We start from the raw sequence: 15,823 nt of genomic DNA on the forward strand, positions 1-15,823 counted from the left end.
GATTTTGGCAGCTTAACTCACCACTTTCATGACTTGACGAAACGTCACCTACACTACATTTGGCAACATTCCGAAAAATCTGAGATGGTCTCCTACCACGGACTGAGAGAAAAACCTTCCTGCGCTTGTTATTAAGTGACCTTATGACGTTTGCGGAGTCTCTGAATGTGTTTTTTGGGTTGTACCATCGAGCGTGATGTCTGACGTTTCGCTCCCGGGCGTAGAGCAAAACGTCGGACATCGTGCCGTACAACATGTGGTGCAGACTGAAAAGGCACACACACATACACCGTGAACACCTACACAGTGGTCTGCTTGTAGGGAGTCTGCTGTCTACAGGGCTACAGGAGAAGCCGATTCAAACTTCACAACTATGGGCGAATCACAGAGGGGAGGAGCCATTGTTTCTGCTTAGCTTTTGACGCACATCACGCGTGGATAATCAGGTCCAGATGCAAACAGTAGTAGTCAGGATTAGACTTCGGCAACCTCAATAAAACGCAGCTTGTTCAAGCACAGAGCAGTGAGCACTTCATCATTAAATCCTCTTCACTGTTCAAGAAACTGTGTCAGAGCAAGGGGCTGGTCCTGCATTTGAGTCCACGTTTCAGCCACACATGGTTAAACTGGGGCCCTCATGCAGAGTGAGTTCATGGCCTCACTCAACCTGTGCAAAAACAAGTCATAGTATTAATTAGTTGTTTTACTTTATTCAGTTACTCCAGTGTTGGTTGAAATGGGGTGTGTACTCTTTGCCGGACGCTAAAAGTGTGCCACGAGTATGGGTAAAAGAGGCCCGATGAAGTGACGTCAGAATTACTTCGATGTCATCTTCTGAGCGTATTCGACACAAGATGGCGCACCGGTAGCTGCAAGAGTTCGCAAAAATTAAAATTTCTTCTTCTCATAACAGCACGCCAGCAGCATAATTGGAAAATAATCATAGACTACTAATAATCTTCTTGGTTCTTTCGGTAAAGTCACGTAGAAGGGAAGTAATAAAATAATAAAAATAAAACATAATAAAACAATTCTCACGACGTTTCGGCCACAACGCAAGCAGCCGTCCTCAGGCGAAGAGGACGGCTGCTTGCGTTGTGGCCGAAACGTCGTGAGAATTGTTTTATTATGTTTTATTTTTATTATTTTATTACTTCCCTTCTACGTGACTTTACCGAAAGAACCAAGAAGATGAATCCCTGCAGTCACGAAAGCTTTAAATCGAAACTACTAATAATGTCATGCCAGTGCTCTCTACATGGAGGTTGTTTGACCAGAGTTCACCACGGTGGTCAGTGTAGGTTGGTGATATCTGAACTGGCCCAGAATCAGTTCTAATATTATTTGGCACTAATTGTCGCCATGGGTGGGAATCAAATTCACACCGTTTGGTTCTTAGCGCAGTGTTTGATCCACTGCCCCACCACTCCCATCCCAGTTGGAATAACAAAGAAGGTAAAGGTGCAGCTCTGAAATTGTTTTGCTCACACCACTGCTAGCAGAAGGACCTTTGCTCAAGGTAGTTCTAGACAGTTCATTTAGAGCAGTGCCTTTCAATAATTTTCAGAGGGGGGCAACTTTCGCCGATTAGACATCAGTGTGAGGGCCGCCACACACTTGAAACCATTGGGTTTGGCAGCACGATGGGCTGTTTTCACATTTGTGTCTTGTTCGGGGTCGCACTTCAGGGGCCGCCGTAAAGGTCACCAGGGGCCGCCAGTGGCCCGCGGACCTTGCAATGAAGAACACTGATTTGAGAGGGTTTTAGATGTGAAAATAATATTTGAAAGAGAGAAACTGAAATATCAAAGAAGCCAGTTTGAAGCTTTCTTCCTTGGGCCCACATCTGGTTGGGCCTCAGCCAGTGGCAGCCTGGTGGGTAAATATATTGGAGGGAGTGGGGGGCGTATGCGGTTTACAATGTTTATAATGTGCATGTGAGTCTTGCTACAGTTTTGTTTTGTTTCACCAGTGGGGCCCCAGACCTCGCCACCCGTGCATGACGAGCCATCCCAGCCGGCAGCGGCCTCACCGCTTGTCCTCTTGGCCCCCCCCCCCCCCGCTCAGGGCTCTGTTTGCCGGGGCGGTGGCCGCCGCCGCCGCATCGGCAGCCGCGGCTGCGCCCGAGCTGTCCCCGCGCTCCAGCTGCAGCAGCACGGACGCCCTGCCGAGCGGGAGCAGCGAGGTGACGGCCGACAGCGGCGTCCACTCCGAGGAGCCCGGCTCGCTCTCCTCCTCCTCCGCCAGCCAGGCGTGCAGGTGAACTCCACCTTCCCCCCTTCCCCCACGCCCCTGCGCTCCTCTGTGCCTCGGTTCAGCCGGAACGCTCCGGAACGGGCGCAACCCTGGGGAATATTTTCGGCACGCCGCAGCCAATGTGGTATCCCTCATTTCCCGCCCCCCATGATCATTATTAAACTATTTTTTATTTTACCAGGTAAGGACAATTTTAAAAGCAGAACAGGTATTTAGCAAACACCGATGATTTGTCCCTCTTGCACTTCAATGACAGAAGTTACACGTTTTACATTATTGTGGTTAATGCAGCGACCTCTGGTGGATGGAAAGGTCACATGAACCAATTACATACGACGTATACGGAAAACATTTATTCTTTCATACCTATTCCATGCGCTAATGTTAATCTACGCATTGTTAACACCACTGCCAGATATATCTTCATCATCATCACGATCCATGGGCAGATAGTCCGTAGGTTTCCACTGCCCTCTGTTCTCTATGTCAATCGGCTCAAGTAGTGCCACATCTTTCTGGCACCAATCTATGTAATCATCAGATGTATCACAAATAAATAATAAATGTATCTCGTCTCCGGTTTGGCATACTTCATGTGCCACATGGCTGATAATATATTTACATTGTACAACGTGTGCAGGTGCAGTGCACTGTATTTGACCGCGTACGTTCACTTTCTCTTGGGGAAATGTAAATGCCACTTAATTCCATGCATCTCCGGCAGGAGGCACTGCACAGAGTGCTAGTTTTCCGCTAGACGGTGGAAAGAGGTCTTCTGAGCCAATAACCTTTTCGTCTATTCCAACCTATAATAATATTGTGCTCTATGTACTTTTAAGAAATTGCATAGCAGCAGAACGTGAGTCACGATGCATTGCGTACAATGAAAACAAGTTTTCTTTATTCACATTTTCTATATTCACACGTCATAGGTCGTACATGTCCTTATTTACAGAGCTCATCGTTCGTATGTTATAGGGGTGGCCGTTCTTTTCTTAAAATAAAAACGTGAGAGTAGGTTAAAGAGGAGGAGAGGGTGTGGGGGGGGGGGGGCTAACACACAGGAGGGCTTGGAGTTGCGATGGTTGGTTGGGGGACATTTGTGCCACTTTAACGCAACAAATATTCTTTGTTGCTATGGACAGATCTACCAAGAATTTCAAGCAACACCCGGTTGCTTTGCCGTATGAAGGAGGTGAGACCTGCAAAGTTCGGGCCGCAGAGAAGACGCGGACGCGCCACAGGCACACGGCAGTCGGCCGCTCCAAAGAGAGGACTCAGCCGGCTCGCGAGCAGAACTCCGCAAGCGCAAACGGCTGCGGCAACCCCGCGGAGAGCTGGGCCTCTCTGCTGGCGAGCGGCCGAGTTGGCGCGAGGACCCCCACGAGGATGCTGCCCGGCGACCGCAGCGACGGCGGCACGGGCGCCAGCAACGGCCACCCGTCGGCGGGCCGTCCCGGCCTCAAGGCCAACTCGGACGCGAAGCGACCGGAAGACGAGGCGGACGACGACGACTCCATGCGGGACGCTTTAATTCTAGACTTCCAGTCCGACGACGCCTCTTCAACCTCGAGTCTCGAAGCGACCTCGGCTCAACCGGCTCGGGCCGCGGTCTCTCCGCCGCGCGCCAAGTACGGCGTGCTAGGCGACGGGGACGGGACGGACGGCGAGAGCGCCCGCCGCCTCCGCTTCCCCCCCACGGAGGTCACGTCCAGGCGGAGGCCACCGCCGAGGAACGGAGGTTTGGCCGGGCGGCTGTCGAGGTGCGGTGTGTCGGAGGAAGACATCCTCGCGCGTTTGGAGAGCGACCACGGCTACGCGCAGTCTTGCTTCGCGCGCTCCCTGGCTCGCAGCCGGACTACGGAGAACCTCGCGGTGTGCGTGGCCGATGTGGACCCGGATCCCGTGGGGCAGCGTGCGCCGGACGGCCGGGGGTGTGCCGCGGACGGCAGCGACGGGGCGGCGCGCGCGGCCACTCCCACGCGGGGTGGAAAGTCACAACAGCGGCCGGCGAGGAATGACGACGGCCGCTTTGGGCTGAGGGACTCCCTGCGGAAGCTCTTCAACAAGAAGAGGTGAGGTTGATGGTTGAAAAAAAAAAATCACCCCCGATTTTTCTCCCGATTGTGCTGTCAGCGTCATGAAATTAAATACCCATCCCATGCAGAGGAGTGCGGGTGTCACGGAGATCCCTTCGAGTGACCTCAGGTCCACACGGTAGAGGGCAGTACTTCACAACACACGCCCTGCCACCGAGACAAACGTTCATCGCAGATCAGCCAAGCTAATATTTGAATTCCCACGACCAAATTACGCTCGAAGCAAAATAATTGTACGAGATGCTTTTTTTGTTTGCAATCAATGGTGACTCACTGCACTTGAGAATCCAGTTTAGTTACTTGCGGCTGCCCAGAATCTCAGTGGTGCCAGCTCAATGCTATGACCTCTGAGCAAGCGGGCCACCCCATAGGCTCTGCTGACGTGGGCGTCACGGTGGAGAGGTTGTTCACTCCCTCGCCTGGTGGACATGAGGTTGTCGGTTTGATCCCCCTACCCTGACGCCTGTATATTTGGAATTTGCATGTTCTTGGGGTCCTCCGGCTTTCCCTCCACATTTAGAAACATGCGTTTTAGAGTATTTGGCAGCTATGCATTTCCACATAATGAGCCACTTCATTGAGCTATCATTTGTGGCCAGGTCGCTTTTGAAAAAAATGCTGTATAGCTCAGTGGGTCTTACCTGGTAAAATATTTAAAAAGTTTTGTTCATAGTGTTTGTAAGTTCAGCGCCAGAGTGTGTGTAAGGCCATCGTTGAGCACAAGCACATTTCTCCCCGACATAAATTGGGAGGTCATTTTGCTGCTGGATGGGGGCCTCTCCGCGCTGTGCAGATTATGAGAGATGTTTGACCATACTTCACCATGCTGGTCAGTGGAGATTGGTGAAGGCAGGGAGCACAAACGTGGGAGCATATAAATACAGTACAAGTATGGATTTGTCTGTACTGTCCTATGCTTCCCACCACATAGCCCCACATCCTATAACACCCATCCAAGCACGAGACAGGCTCGAATCTGCTTAGCTTCTATGATCTGACAAGACTGGACACATTCCAGATGTGTGTGTCTCCAGTCAATATGACAGAAGATGTTATCCAGATAGTAATTATCTTGTGCATTTCCAGTCGCTTGGGTCATATGCAAATTTAGAGGAAAATAGTTTTGATGTATTTATTAATAATATACATCCTACACAGACAGCATGTAGAATATGGAGTGGCGTTGTAGCTGGCATATTCTTGATGTTCTGTGGCATGGAACCAGCCTGATGACTGCAGAGTCACGTGATCTGCAGGATCACACCAGGCGCCTCATCCACCCACTGTGCGTAGTCAACTGTGCTAGTCAGGCATGCCTGTTCCTCCCCTCATAACACATTCTTGTTCTGCTGCGGCTGTTAGTGAATAATCACAGAAAATGTGTGTGCCCACTGTCATTCTGATTAGCACGGTTGGCTACGTACGGCGCAAAAGTAGTTCAACATTCGTACAAACATTCGCTGGCACTTCAATTTAATTATCAGCCAGGCAGAGTACTGAGCCAGCATCGCTGTAAACCTGAGCTCAAATTCAAGTTCTAGCCACCTGTGCTTAGACAATGCTCTCTGCGTTAGTGAGTTGAAGGCACCAGCCCAATAATCAATAACTACACAAAGATCCCCATCATCGTCAAATTAGTTTAGTACTTAATTGGTAAAATTCTGGGCCTGAGAATTGAAAAACATTGCTTTGACTGCCGTGTGACGAAACATGTTTTTTCAGGCTGTCTGGGGAAGTAACCCCTTTAGTGTTTAGATGAAAGGTTACTTGAAACGATGTCATAATTAGTTCTGCGATATCACCTTTCATGGGCCATATCCGAGCGGTTACCTTGTCTCGTTACATGATGCCCATAGCACGATCGGAATCAAATTGAGAGAAAGTAATACAAAATTATAATCAGTTGACCACAGAAAAATTGATGTCACACTCATAACAGTGGATGTTGCCGTGGTGCAATGGTTTGCACACTGCAATCCACAGGTCACCTTTTCCATTTGGTCTCTTGGCGTGCCACTGCCTCTTTCCACCCAGGAGTATAAATGGGTATAGCACCGTGGATTGGCATGTCTTGCATGTGGTGGGGTAAGGTGTTGCTACTCCTGCCTCTTCCAAGACGTGGATGAGTAGGCAAATTAGCCTCTAGATGCGCTTCAAGTAACTTAGTTTAGCCGAGGCCCTTTCATCAGCGATGGTGTGAGTATATCAATCCCACCCATAGCGATGGTGATGATGATGTTGTTGTTGATGATGTTGATGATGATGATGTTGAACGTTTGTGTTCAAAGCTCGACCGTGCGCTTTGCGGATCCGCCTGTCAGCCGACCACGGAGCAACACGCCAAGCCGGGCCCTGGGGATTGGAAACCTGCGCATTGAGGACTTTCTCGACTGCGGGGAGCCATGCAGCGCTGTGTGACAAACACTGACGCAACAGAATTGCTCCGCGAACATTTTTGTGTTTCGCTCAGTGAAGATCCAAGGCGGAAATCTGCGTGTGTTTTGACTCAACGGAATGAAGATTTTCAAAACAGTGCACACTGCAATCACAAATGCCACCACTCACTGTGTATAAATGTACATACGGGTACTGTAAAGTATATCTTGCGTAGGGTACTGCACGTATAAATTATTCCACCGTCGGCTCGTGGCTTCGGTCGTGGGAGTCTACGCACACCGCCTCGCGTTTTCAAGTCTCGGGTGACACGTGTCGGTGGATTCATCTCACAGTCATGATGTGAAGGTGATCTTCTTTCGTATGGATTAATAACAGCGGATTAAAGACGTAATGTTAGATTTGTTAGCCACTCAATTGTCTGTTCAGACAATGACGTTACCGTACAATCATTATGTTTTTGCTGCTGACAACACAGACCCACAAGCATCCCTACAACAGCCGTATGCATGGTGGCCGCACATCCAGGCACTATCCAGGCTGAAAATCACGCTCAACCAGGACGCACTCTGCCCCTCTCCTTTGAGCCAGAAAGCCAACAGCTGTGTGCGCCGTTCCCCCATGAATGAGGTGACTGCTGTAAGATGGGGGGGGGGCAGCAACCGTGATGAGCGGTGCATTCCGTAGGGAGAGAAAGGGGGAAGGAAGTGATTGCTTCCCAGCCAAGTGTGCCGTGAATATAGCGACCGATTGTAGGATGTTTCAACTTGTGAACGGCGGGCGGGCGAGAGGACTCACACGGACTAAACACGCTGCCCAATCTTGATTGAGATTTTCTGGCTTTGAGCCCAGGTCGTGGTGTTTGTAATAAATAAATAACACGGCTGTATTTATATAATACAGCTGCTTTTTTACGCGATCTAACACCAAAAACCCCCTGTATTATGGATGATATTGGTCACGAAAGCTTACGCGTTAAACTCCTGGATTCCTCCCCACGCAATCACACACTGGGTTTCCATGAAAGGGTAGGAGCAATTACTAATTTGAATAAAAAATATATAAATTGTTCGGAATTATTTAACTTTGAGGGCTACTCCATCATGGATTTAAAACCTCTTCGCTCTGTGCTCAGTGCATTTATTCAATAAAAGCTAAACCAATATGATACAGTACGCCTTAAAAAAAATTGTATGCAGCTTGAAGGTGGGATATTTTTAAGGAAGTGTATATATTATCTCCCCGATTGCGTTTCCAAACGATTTTCACGTGAATAAACAGGAACTTATTGAAACAAAAAGTGAACTGAAACCCAGCAATGGGTTTTAGGAAAATACGCAGTTCCCTTTTGCTGCAGCAAGATAGCCATTGATTGTTCCTGGCAATGTTGCTTGTTAAAGAAATCCTATTGGAGAGAAAAAAATATCGGCTTTTTTCATTACGCAGGGCTCTCATCGCCAATATGATTCATATTCGAGTTTTGGGTTAAGTGGCGTAATTTGTTAAATGTGTGAGGATGCCCTCCAACACACCCCGAGTGTGCTGGCATGTTTGTCCACGTGACAACTTCATTTGTTTACCTGTGTCAGGTGGAGGAGGGTGCACGACAGACATTGGTATCTTACTCACACGTGACTATCTGGCCCAACAATCAATAATGAATCATTGTGGTTCAGGTTCATATATTTAAAATTAATAAATCTTGTGCACCTTACTGAAACTTTCGTACCTTGTATTTTGGTAATTTATATATATACATATGTACAAATCAAACCTTCACGGGGTCAAGTGATGGGCACCTTATTAGGGCTACCTGTAAACAAAGTGGCGCAACAATTGAACTTGAAACGTGATTCTGCCTTGGCCAGACTGTGACTCAAATGTCAGTGGAGGAAGTTGTGTATATTGCGGTCTGCACATGTGTTCAATACAAATATAGCCATTTTGTCAAGTCTACTGCTGGATGACGATCTCGCCATGCCTTGCGGGTCGTGGTGGTTATATGACTGCGTTTTACCACGCTGGCGAGCGTGGTTTTATATGAAACGACGAGCCGAGACATTGCAGCATAGGACATTAACAAGAATGGATTTTGATTAACGTGCCCTCTGATGAAATACCAGACTCATATATGTAACATAACTCTATAAGTACAAAAACACCCACATGGGAATCCGCATCATGTTACTCTGTGTAGCGGTTACCACACTACACGTGAGCACTGATGTAATCGTTATTTTCATACTCAACACTGTCCAAACACCAGCGTTTGGTATGCCCCTCTGGGTGCATAAATACAGTGACCATTACTGTCAAACCAGATTTGACCAGAATGTATATCACAACTTAACATGCTTGTTCATGACATTAGAAAATGCAATGTCACTTTACCTTTTTTGTTAAAAAGATACTCGATGCAGTCTCGGTTATTTTAAGCTGTTTTTAATCAAGGGCTTGCAAAATTGATTTGGATAATTTTTTTAAAGGTGCGCCGTGTTTTGTATGTTTTGTCGAAAGGGAAATAAAGATTGTTTGATGGCAGGCCTTCCAATTTGTTTGCTCTGTTGTGTTAGATTTAAAACTGTGTGCCATAGTCAAAGTGTACTTCATGTAAAGTGATAAAACTCAACGCATTCATCAACAACACTGCTCTCACACTGAATGTGCAAAACACGACGTTTCAGGCAATGGCCCTTCTTGGTACCATTATTGACGCACTTTGTTCCGTTTTTTGCTGTTTGTGCTTGTGCACCACTGCCATCGCAGTGCCTCAGTGTTGTCTATATGTTGTATAAAGTACTCTTGTACATACCAATGAAACAAACAACTGCAAAACGTGTGAAATCGTTACGTTCAGCTCTTTGTCAATTCACCTTGTTGATTGAGGCCTCCCCGATGCTGCGATGTTGGTCATGTGGTTGATTGTCCATACTTCACCACATTGGCCAATGCAGATTGGTGAGTGATAGGAGGGCCGAAATTATAGGTTCAGACACCACTCGACACCGTTAGCAATGGCCTGGAATCGCAGTGCCGGTCACACATTTCCTCTCGCAGTGTGCAAGCCACTTTACCACTGGTTCCGCATAAAAAAGGACTATACTACAAATATTAATGTGGTTCTTGTTTTGCAGAACTATTCCCATGCTTGGGATATATTAAGACTCTTGTGGCCCATTGAAATATGTGGGCTAACCTGCTTTTGTTCTATTAAACATTACGCTTTGAGCCTTACCGTCATCATTGTCATCAGGCATTGCCTATCCGCTGCTGGATGAAGGCTTCCCTCTGATATAACTTATCCCACAACGGGGAGGGGCTGGGGGCATCCTGCCATATAACTGTTCCTCCTTTCTGGTCATTCTGGTCGAGAGCCATCACAGTGATAACAACGTTCAGTGGGACACAGTGCACGCCGTAGGGGGCGCACGTGCGTTGCATTGCCGCTGCAATACGTGGGTCCAAACAAAACGCTGTCTGTGGCTTGTTCCCCAAAAAAATACACCTGGGTAAACTCTTTATAGCTGTTTTAAAATTAATCGGGCCTACTGATAACTACTCTGAGTTTCTTCCTCTTTAAAGAACCACGTTAGGCAAAATATGATCTGTATGGGCTCTTGTTGACCCCTACATGGCTATGAATATGTTAAATGATGTTTAAGTAAAGGCATAACTGCATCACTGTACGCTCGTTGAGACATAGTGAAAGGTGCCTAATAAGTGCAACTTATTGCATAATACAAGGCAGCTACGAACCAATTATATAGGGTTTCACTTTCATGAAGAATCATCAGGATAGCAAAGCCTTGTTATTATACTGTGTGTTCCATTCCCGGCTATGGTGAGCATCAGTGGTGAGTGATATCATAACCCCCCCGCCCCGCCTTCATGAAGCCACCATTACCAGTCTGGTGAAGTATGCTAAAACAACTCCCATGGCTGATATTGCGTGGGGGATCCTTATTCCAGTATTGGATTACTACGGGACTGCAAATTCAATGAATACCGTATTAGAGCCATGCAACTAAATAGGGAATTATCACAGCCCAACATCTGTTCAAGTGCATGTCTCGAACTGACCGACATGAGTTTGAAGCCCTATCAACGATAACACACATGCAGGGATTCTGAAATGCTTGTCGGCATGCGTTTGTCTGGGAATGTGCAATACAAATGGTTTACACGCAGTTGCTGGACAACAAACAGCGCCATCAACGTTGCAAGTGATAGAGTCAGCACGCTTTTACTGAATTGAGCAAGATTGAAAGAGCTTGGGGACTGAGGCAACGTGGAGCATTTTTGAGGGAAGAAGCAGAGAGGGGAATGCTTTGACCTGCAGTGTGGTGAGTGAGTGGGTGAGTCGGTACATGAGTGGGTACGTGAGTGAATGAGTGAGTGGGTGAGTGAGTGGGTACGTGAGTGAATGAGTGAGTGGGTGAGTGTGTTGTTGTTGTGGCCTGCAGTGTGGTGAGTGGGTACGTGAGTGAATGAGTGAGTGAGTGGGTGAGTGAGTGGGTGAGTGGGTACGTGAGTGAATGAATGAGTGGGTGAGTGTGTTGTTGTTGTGGCCTGCAGTGTGGTGGTTGAACAGAGTGTGGATGAGACAAATAGTCAGTCTGGTAGTCCTCAGCATGGGTGGAGGAATCGGTGAGTGAAACTCACGAGAACGGTAACCACTGTAGTAGCTGTAGTAGAGTGATAAGGGGGGGGGGGGACTGACCGCAGGTGAGCTAAGTGACTGCAGTGAATCAGTGAGTGCTGGAACATCAATCAACCTGACCACATTAGGTTGAATTATTTACGTGGCAATTTAATTTTGTAGAGAGCATGCGCAGGTTAGATTATATTGATCGCTGAGATAAGTAAGTGGCCTTTGGCAGGACACGTTACCATGGCACCTTTCGACGCGTATTTTACATGTATTGCAGAGCTTGGGTCAAACCTTGGATACATGTGCCTGGTTGGAGCGTGGTCAAACAAGCCTCGCTAACCCGCATGGCGTGGAAGAGGCCTCCATCTAGCAGTGGATTGACAAACACCCGGAATCCCATTGCCTTAAACATGTCCTTTGTTACGCTTCCTTTGAAATCACAATGCGTTTGCTAAGCTGTCTGTTTTTTATGACTTGCAGTTATTATGTAGCATATGGCCTCGTCTGTTTACATACTATTGTAGTCCAATAGCCACCCTCAATCTACTTGTTGATGGGTTTGTGTCTTAATTTGACTCTGAATGTTTTTAAAAAAAAGTAATTTGCCCAAGCCAACTGGAAATCCATTTTATTTAACATGTTTATTGTTCTGTTCATGCACTGTTTTAGAATTATTTTTGCTGCTGCTTTCTATTTGCTTGCTTGTGGTGCCGCCCGGAGTCTTTTTCATGCTATTTGTTTTGACGTTTCGGTGACCCAGGTGATGATTGTAATTGTGTAACCAAAACGTGATTTTGGTTATACAAAATCACGGTTTTTGTACTTTAACCTGACACGTTCACCCAATGACAACGTTGACATTATTATTGTTCGGTTCGTGGTGGTGACGATGCTGCTGCTGCTGCTGCGTTGCCAGTGGCGCAGAAGCACAAACAGCGACTAAACCATCAGCACGTAGGCAACGTTTCGTGTCAGAGCCCTCATTAATAGCCAAAGATGAACTCCATTATTTTGAAATTATTTACGTGCATGATATATGTAAAGCATTCATGTATGTGTTATGGAGAATGTACATTGCCCGAAACGTCGCCTATTATATATATTTTTTGTCAATTGAAGGCCACAGTGTTTTTGACGGATGTTGATTTTTAGCGTTATTTGTGCTGTTGCATATATTTGTTCATTGTTAAGGGGCCGTCCATAAATGACGTCACGCAGCTATAGGGGGGTGGGGGTCAGACATTTGTGTGACGGGGGGGGGGGTGAGAAATGTGACGTCACATCAAAATGCGCAACTTGAAATAAATATAGACAACACGTTCCACTTAATTACATAGATTTTTTAATAAATGTTTTCTCCTACAACATCAGAGTGCAGCGGCACATTAAATACGCACTACAATGACAATAGTTTAAAGCGATTTGAAGCATGTTTTTTTTGGGGGGGCAGAGCTTTGTGACGTCATATTTGAGGGGGGTCTGACTTTTTGTGACGTCGTGTGACGAAGGGGGGGGGGGGGTCAAAAATCGTCCAAAATCGCGTGACGTCATTTATGGACGGCCCCTAAGGCCGCTGTTATTGCGATGAACGTGTTGAGTGTTTTCTTGTCATTATCATTACTATCGTATCGGCTTAATCCATCAACATTCATTCAATACAATTGCCTTAACACTGGGGCCTTAACAGGACCGAGAAGCCGCTGTTGAGCTTTCATTTGTGGCCAGGTCGCTTCTGAAAAAGGAAGCTAATGAGCTCAGTGGACTTTTGTTTTGTATCGCTCTTTGTTGTAACGTCTTGTACACATCTGTGAGAAAAGAGCATTACAGTTTGATACGTAGGAGGCTTAGCCATAAATAAGTAATATTTTTTCAAAAAATTATTTAAAACACGCTTTAATGAAATGTACTCGTAATGGCAGAACTCCACGACTCAAGGAGTGGCCCCAAGCTTGCCACAACGTAACAATTACAGCCAACGTGAGTTAACCGTGGACAATTAGACCCAAGCCGAAACATAACATTAAAAATAATGTTTAATTTGTTTTAAATGATGGAATATAGTATTGTCATCAGTACGACATAAGTATATCAAGTTTGCAGTCGATACCACATTGGGGAGTGGGTTAAAATTGAGTTACAAGATTTTAGGATACAACAATAGACAGAGTGAGTAACACATCCCTGCGGAGGGAGCTGGTAGGAACGTTGGGTTGCTCGGTCAATGGCCTGCAGGGTCAACGGCGGCGTGGTGTATTCCGCGAATATGCCCGACTGTCAGGGCGGGCACAAGCCGGCGTGAGTAGGTTAAACGTTGAGTTTTATAAGGGCACCACGGGGTGACTAGCCCCTCCCCACCAAGCCCCACCCCTCCCACCCCCCTCCCAGCCCCTTCCTCCCCACCCAGCCCCTCCCTCCCCACCCAGCCCCACCCCTCCCACCCCCCACCCAGCTCCTCCCCACCCTCCCCACCCAGCCCCTCCCCACCCAGCCCCGCGAAAAAAATAAATAAACCCGGAATATGCAAATGACCACATAGCACGTGACGCTGGGTGACCACGCCCCCGTTGCCCCCCCCTCTCCCCGGGGGACGGAAGTGACGTCAGGCGCACTTTAACAAAGTTGGTGGCGCTCGACGCTCGGCTGGGGACGTGCGGCGGAGTTTTTTTGTTATTTTCTCTCTCGGAGCCGCTACGAAAGCTATCGAACAAGCGGCAGCGAGCACATGACAAGCAACAACGCACGGGACTACGAAGCGTTCGTGTTGTTTTGAGTGAGCGAGCGAGAGAGAAAAGATCTGTAATTTTTTTTTAATAAAAAATATGACGTCCAAAGTGTCTGGGAGTTTGGAAATATCGAAGAAGAATCCGCACGATGACTTCGAGCTCATTCAGAGAGTTGGCAGCGGCACCTACGGGGACGTGTACAAGGTGCGTACCGCCATGGGCGACAAAGCGCTTCGGAGCTCTTCGGATTTGCCCCGCTGTACACGCACATTGCGGCTTGCTGGTGCTGTTCGTGGTGTCCTCACGTCCTCCCGATGTGCGAAATGAAGTTGAACACAAGTTGATCTCCACAAGTGTTGTTGTTACAATGGTTGTGGTCACCGGTGTCATCGCTGCTGCCTTGCGACTTTTCTACTCAGTAACTCAGCCGTGAACGGCGCTCCTGTTACAACTACAGGGGAGCGCTTACTGTGTCGTTAGTCACTTTGATATCGTTGTATATTCTTGGTTCTTTCGGTAAAGTCACGTAGAAGGGCAACAATATTTTGTATTATTTTAATTATTTTATTGTTTCTCTTCTACGTGACTTTACCGAAAGAACCAAGAATATGAATCCGTGCAGTCAAGAAAGCTTTAAATCAAAATGTGATATCGTTGTTCAAGTTAAGTGTCGTAGCTGCTTTGTCTTTACCGCAGCTGTTGTGATTGTTGTGAACCCAAGTGTCACTTGCTTGGGTGCTTCGAACGATACAATCATTAGAAGTTGAACAGAAATTATTGGGTGGTGGTGACCCATTGGCAGTGGTGAACAAGTGTATAAAAAATGAAGACATTTGCGAATAATAACAATGCATGTATATCCTGTAAACAATCCAATACGACTAGTTAAGAGCACTGCAGTTACTCACGATACAAACAATGTTACATCTATACAATACTTACGTTATAACTCCTCTACAGTACATTGTTATACGGTATTATAGTTGCTATTGTAACTGCGGCGGTGTTACTTGTAAGTTCTGTACTGCAATGTGATTCGCCATTCCACTATAACTTCTTATATCCTTTGAGGCGTTATAGTTACAGTAGTTACTATTGTAACGACTGTGTGATATCGGTATGGTAGCCAAAGTGCGTGTTATAATAACTGCAGTGTAATTGCTGATCTTTAACAGGCACTACTGTTATAACTTGCAGTCGAATGCTCCTATGATATTTATCGGCACGTTGAGGATAATCCCAGGGTGGCTGTTACAAGCACTGCACATGTACCTGTTTTAGAGCTCTAATGTGTTATGATGACATTTACTGTTCAAAGAACTGCAGTATAACCACTACAGTATATACAGGACAACCACTATAGTATTATACTGTCGTATCTACAGGGCACTATTCTCACTGATGTATTATAATTCTAAATATTTTCTATAACAATACAGTATAGCTTTCCTAGCAACTGCAGTATTACTGTTATGATTACATTACAATATTACTATTATCCCTATACTATTATCACTAGTGTATTACACAACATGTATTACAGCCTAAATCATAACTACTGCAATGTAATTATTATAACCAATACAACACTAATCATAGCTACAGTATTAACATGATTGTTACACATGTAACGACATTGTTTCTGTTGTAAAGTAATTGTATAATTTTTTTTAAAAGTCACCGTTCTAAAAGTACAATTA

The 15,823-nt window shown here is 46.4% G+C and overlaps 2 protein-coding genes across 2 annotated transcripts in view; both read left to right on the forward strand.

Annotated features, from left to right (window-relative positions):
* The first annotated feature begins 1,999 nt into the window (after positions 1 to 1,999).
* LOC144937268 (uncharacterized) lies at positions 2,000 to 8,126 on the forward strand. Its single transcript, XM_078864675.1, has 3 exons — positions 2,000 to 2,259; positions 3,402 to 4,331; positions 6,644 to 8,126. The coding sequence occupies exons 1-3, from the start codon at positions 2,000 to 2,002 to the stop codon at positions 6,771 to 6,773; spliced, it is 1,320 nt and encodes a 439-aa protein (XP_078720801.1). The 3' UTR covers positions 6,774 to 8,126.
* A 5,873-nt stretch (positions 8,127 to 13,999) lies between these two features.
* Positions 14,000 to 15,823, forward strand: part of LOC144937070 (mitogen-activated protein kinase kinase kinase kinase 5-like) — a 77,466-nt gene continuing 75,642 nt past the window's right edge. Inside the window, exon 1 of the mRNA XM_078864312.1 lies at positions 14,000 to 14,327. Within this exon, the coding sequence (XP_078720438.1) occupies positions 14,220 to 14,327 (108 nt within the window). The 5' untranslated portion in view covers positions 14,000 to 14,219. The remainder of the gene's footprint in view (positions 14,328 to 15,823) is intronic.

The sequence above is a fragment of the Lampetra fluviatilis genome, chromosome 18, assembly GCF_964198595.1.
Source record: "Lampetra fluviatilis chromosome 18, kcLamFluv1.1, whole genome shotgun sequence".
Taxonomy (NCBI): Eukaryota; Metazoa; Chordata; class Hyperoartia; order Petromyzontiformes; family Petromyzontidae; genus Lampetra; species Lampetra fluviatilis.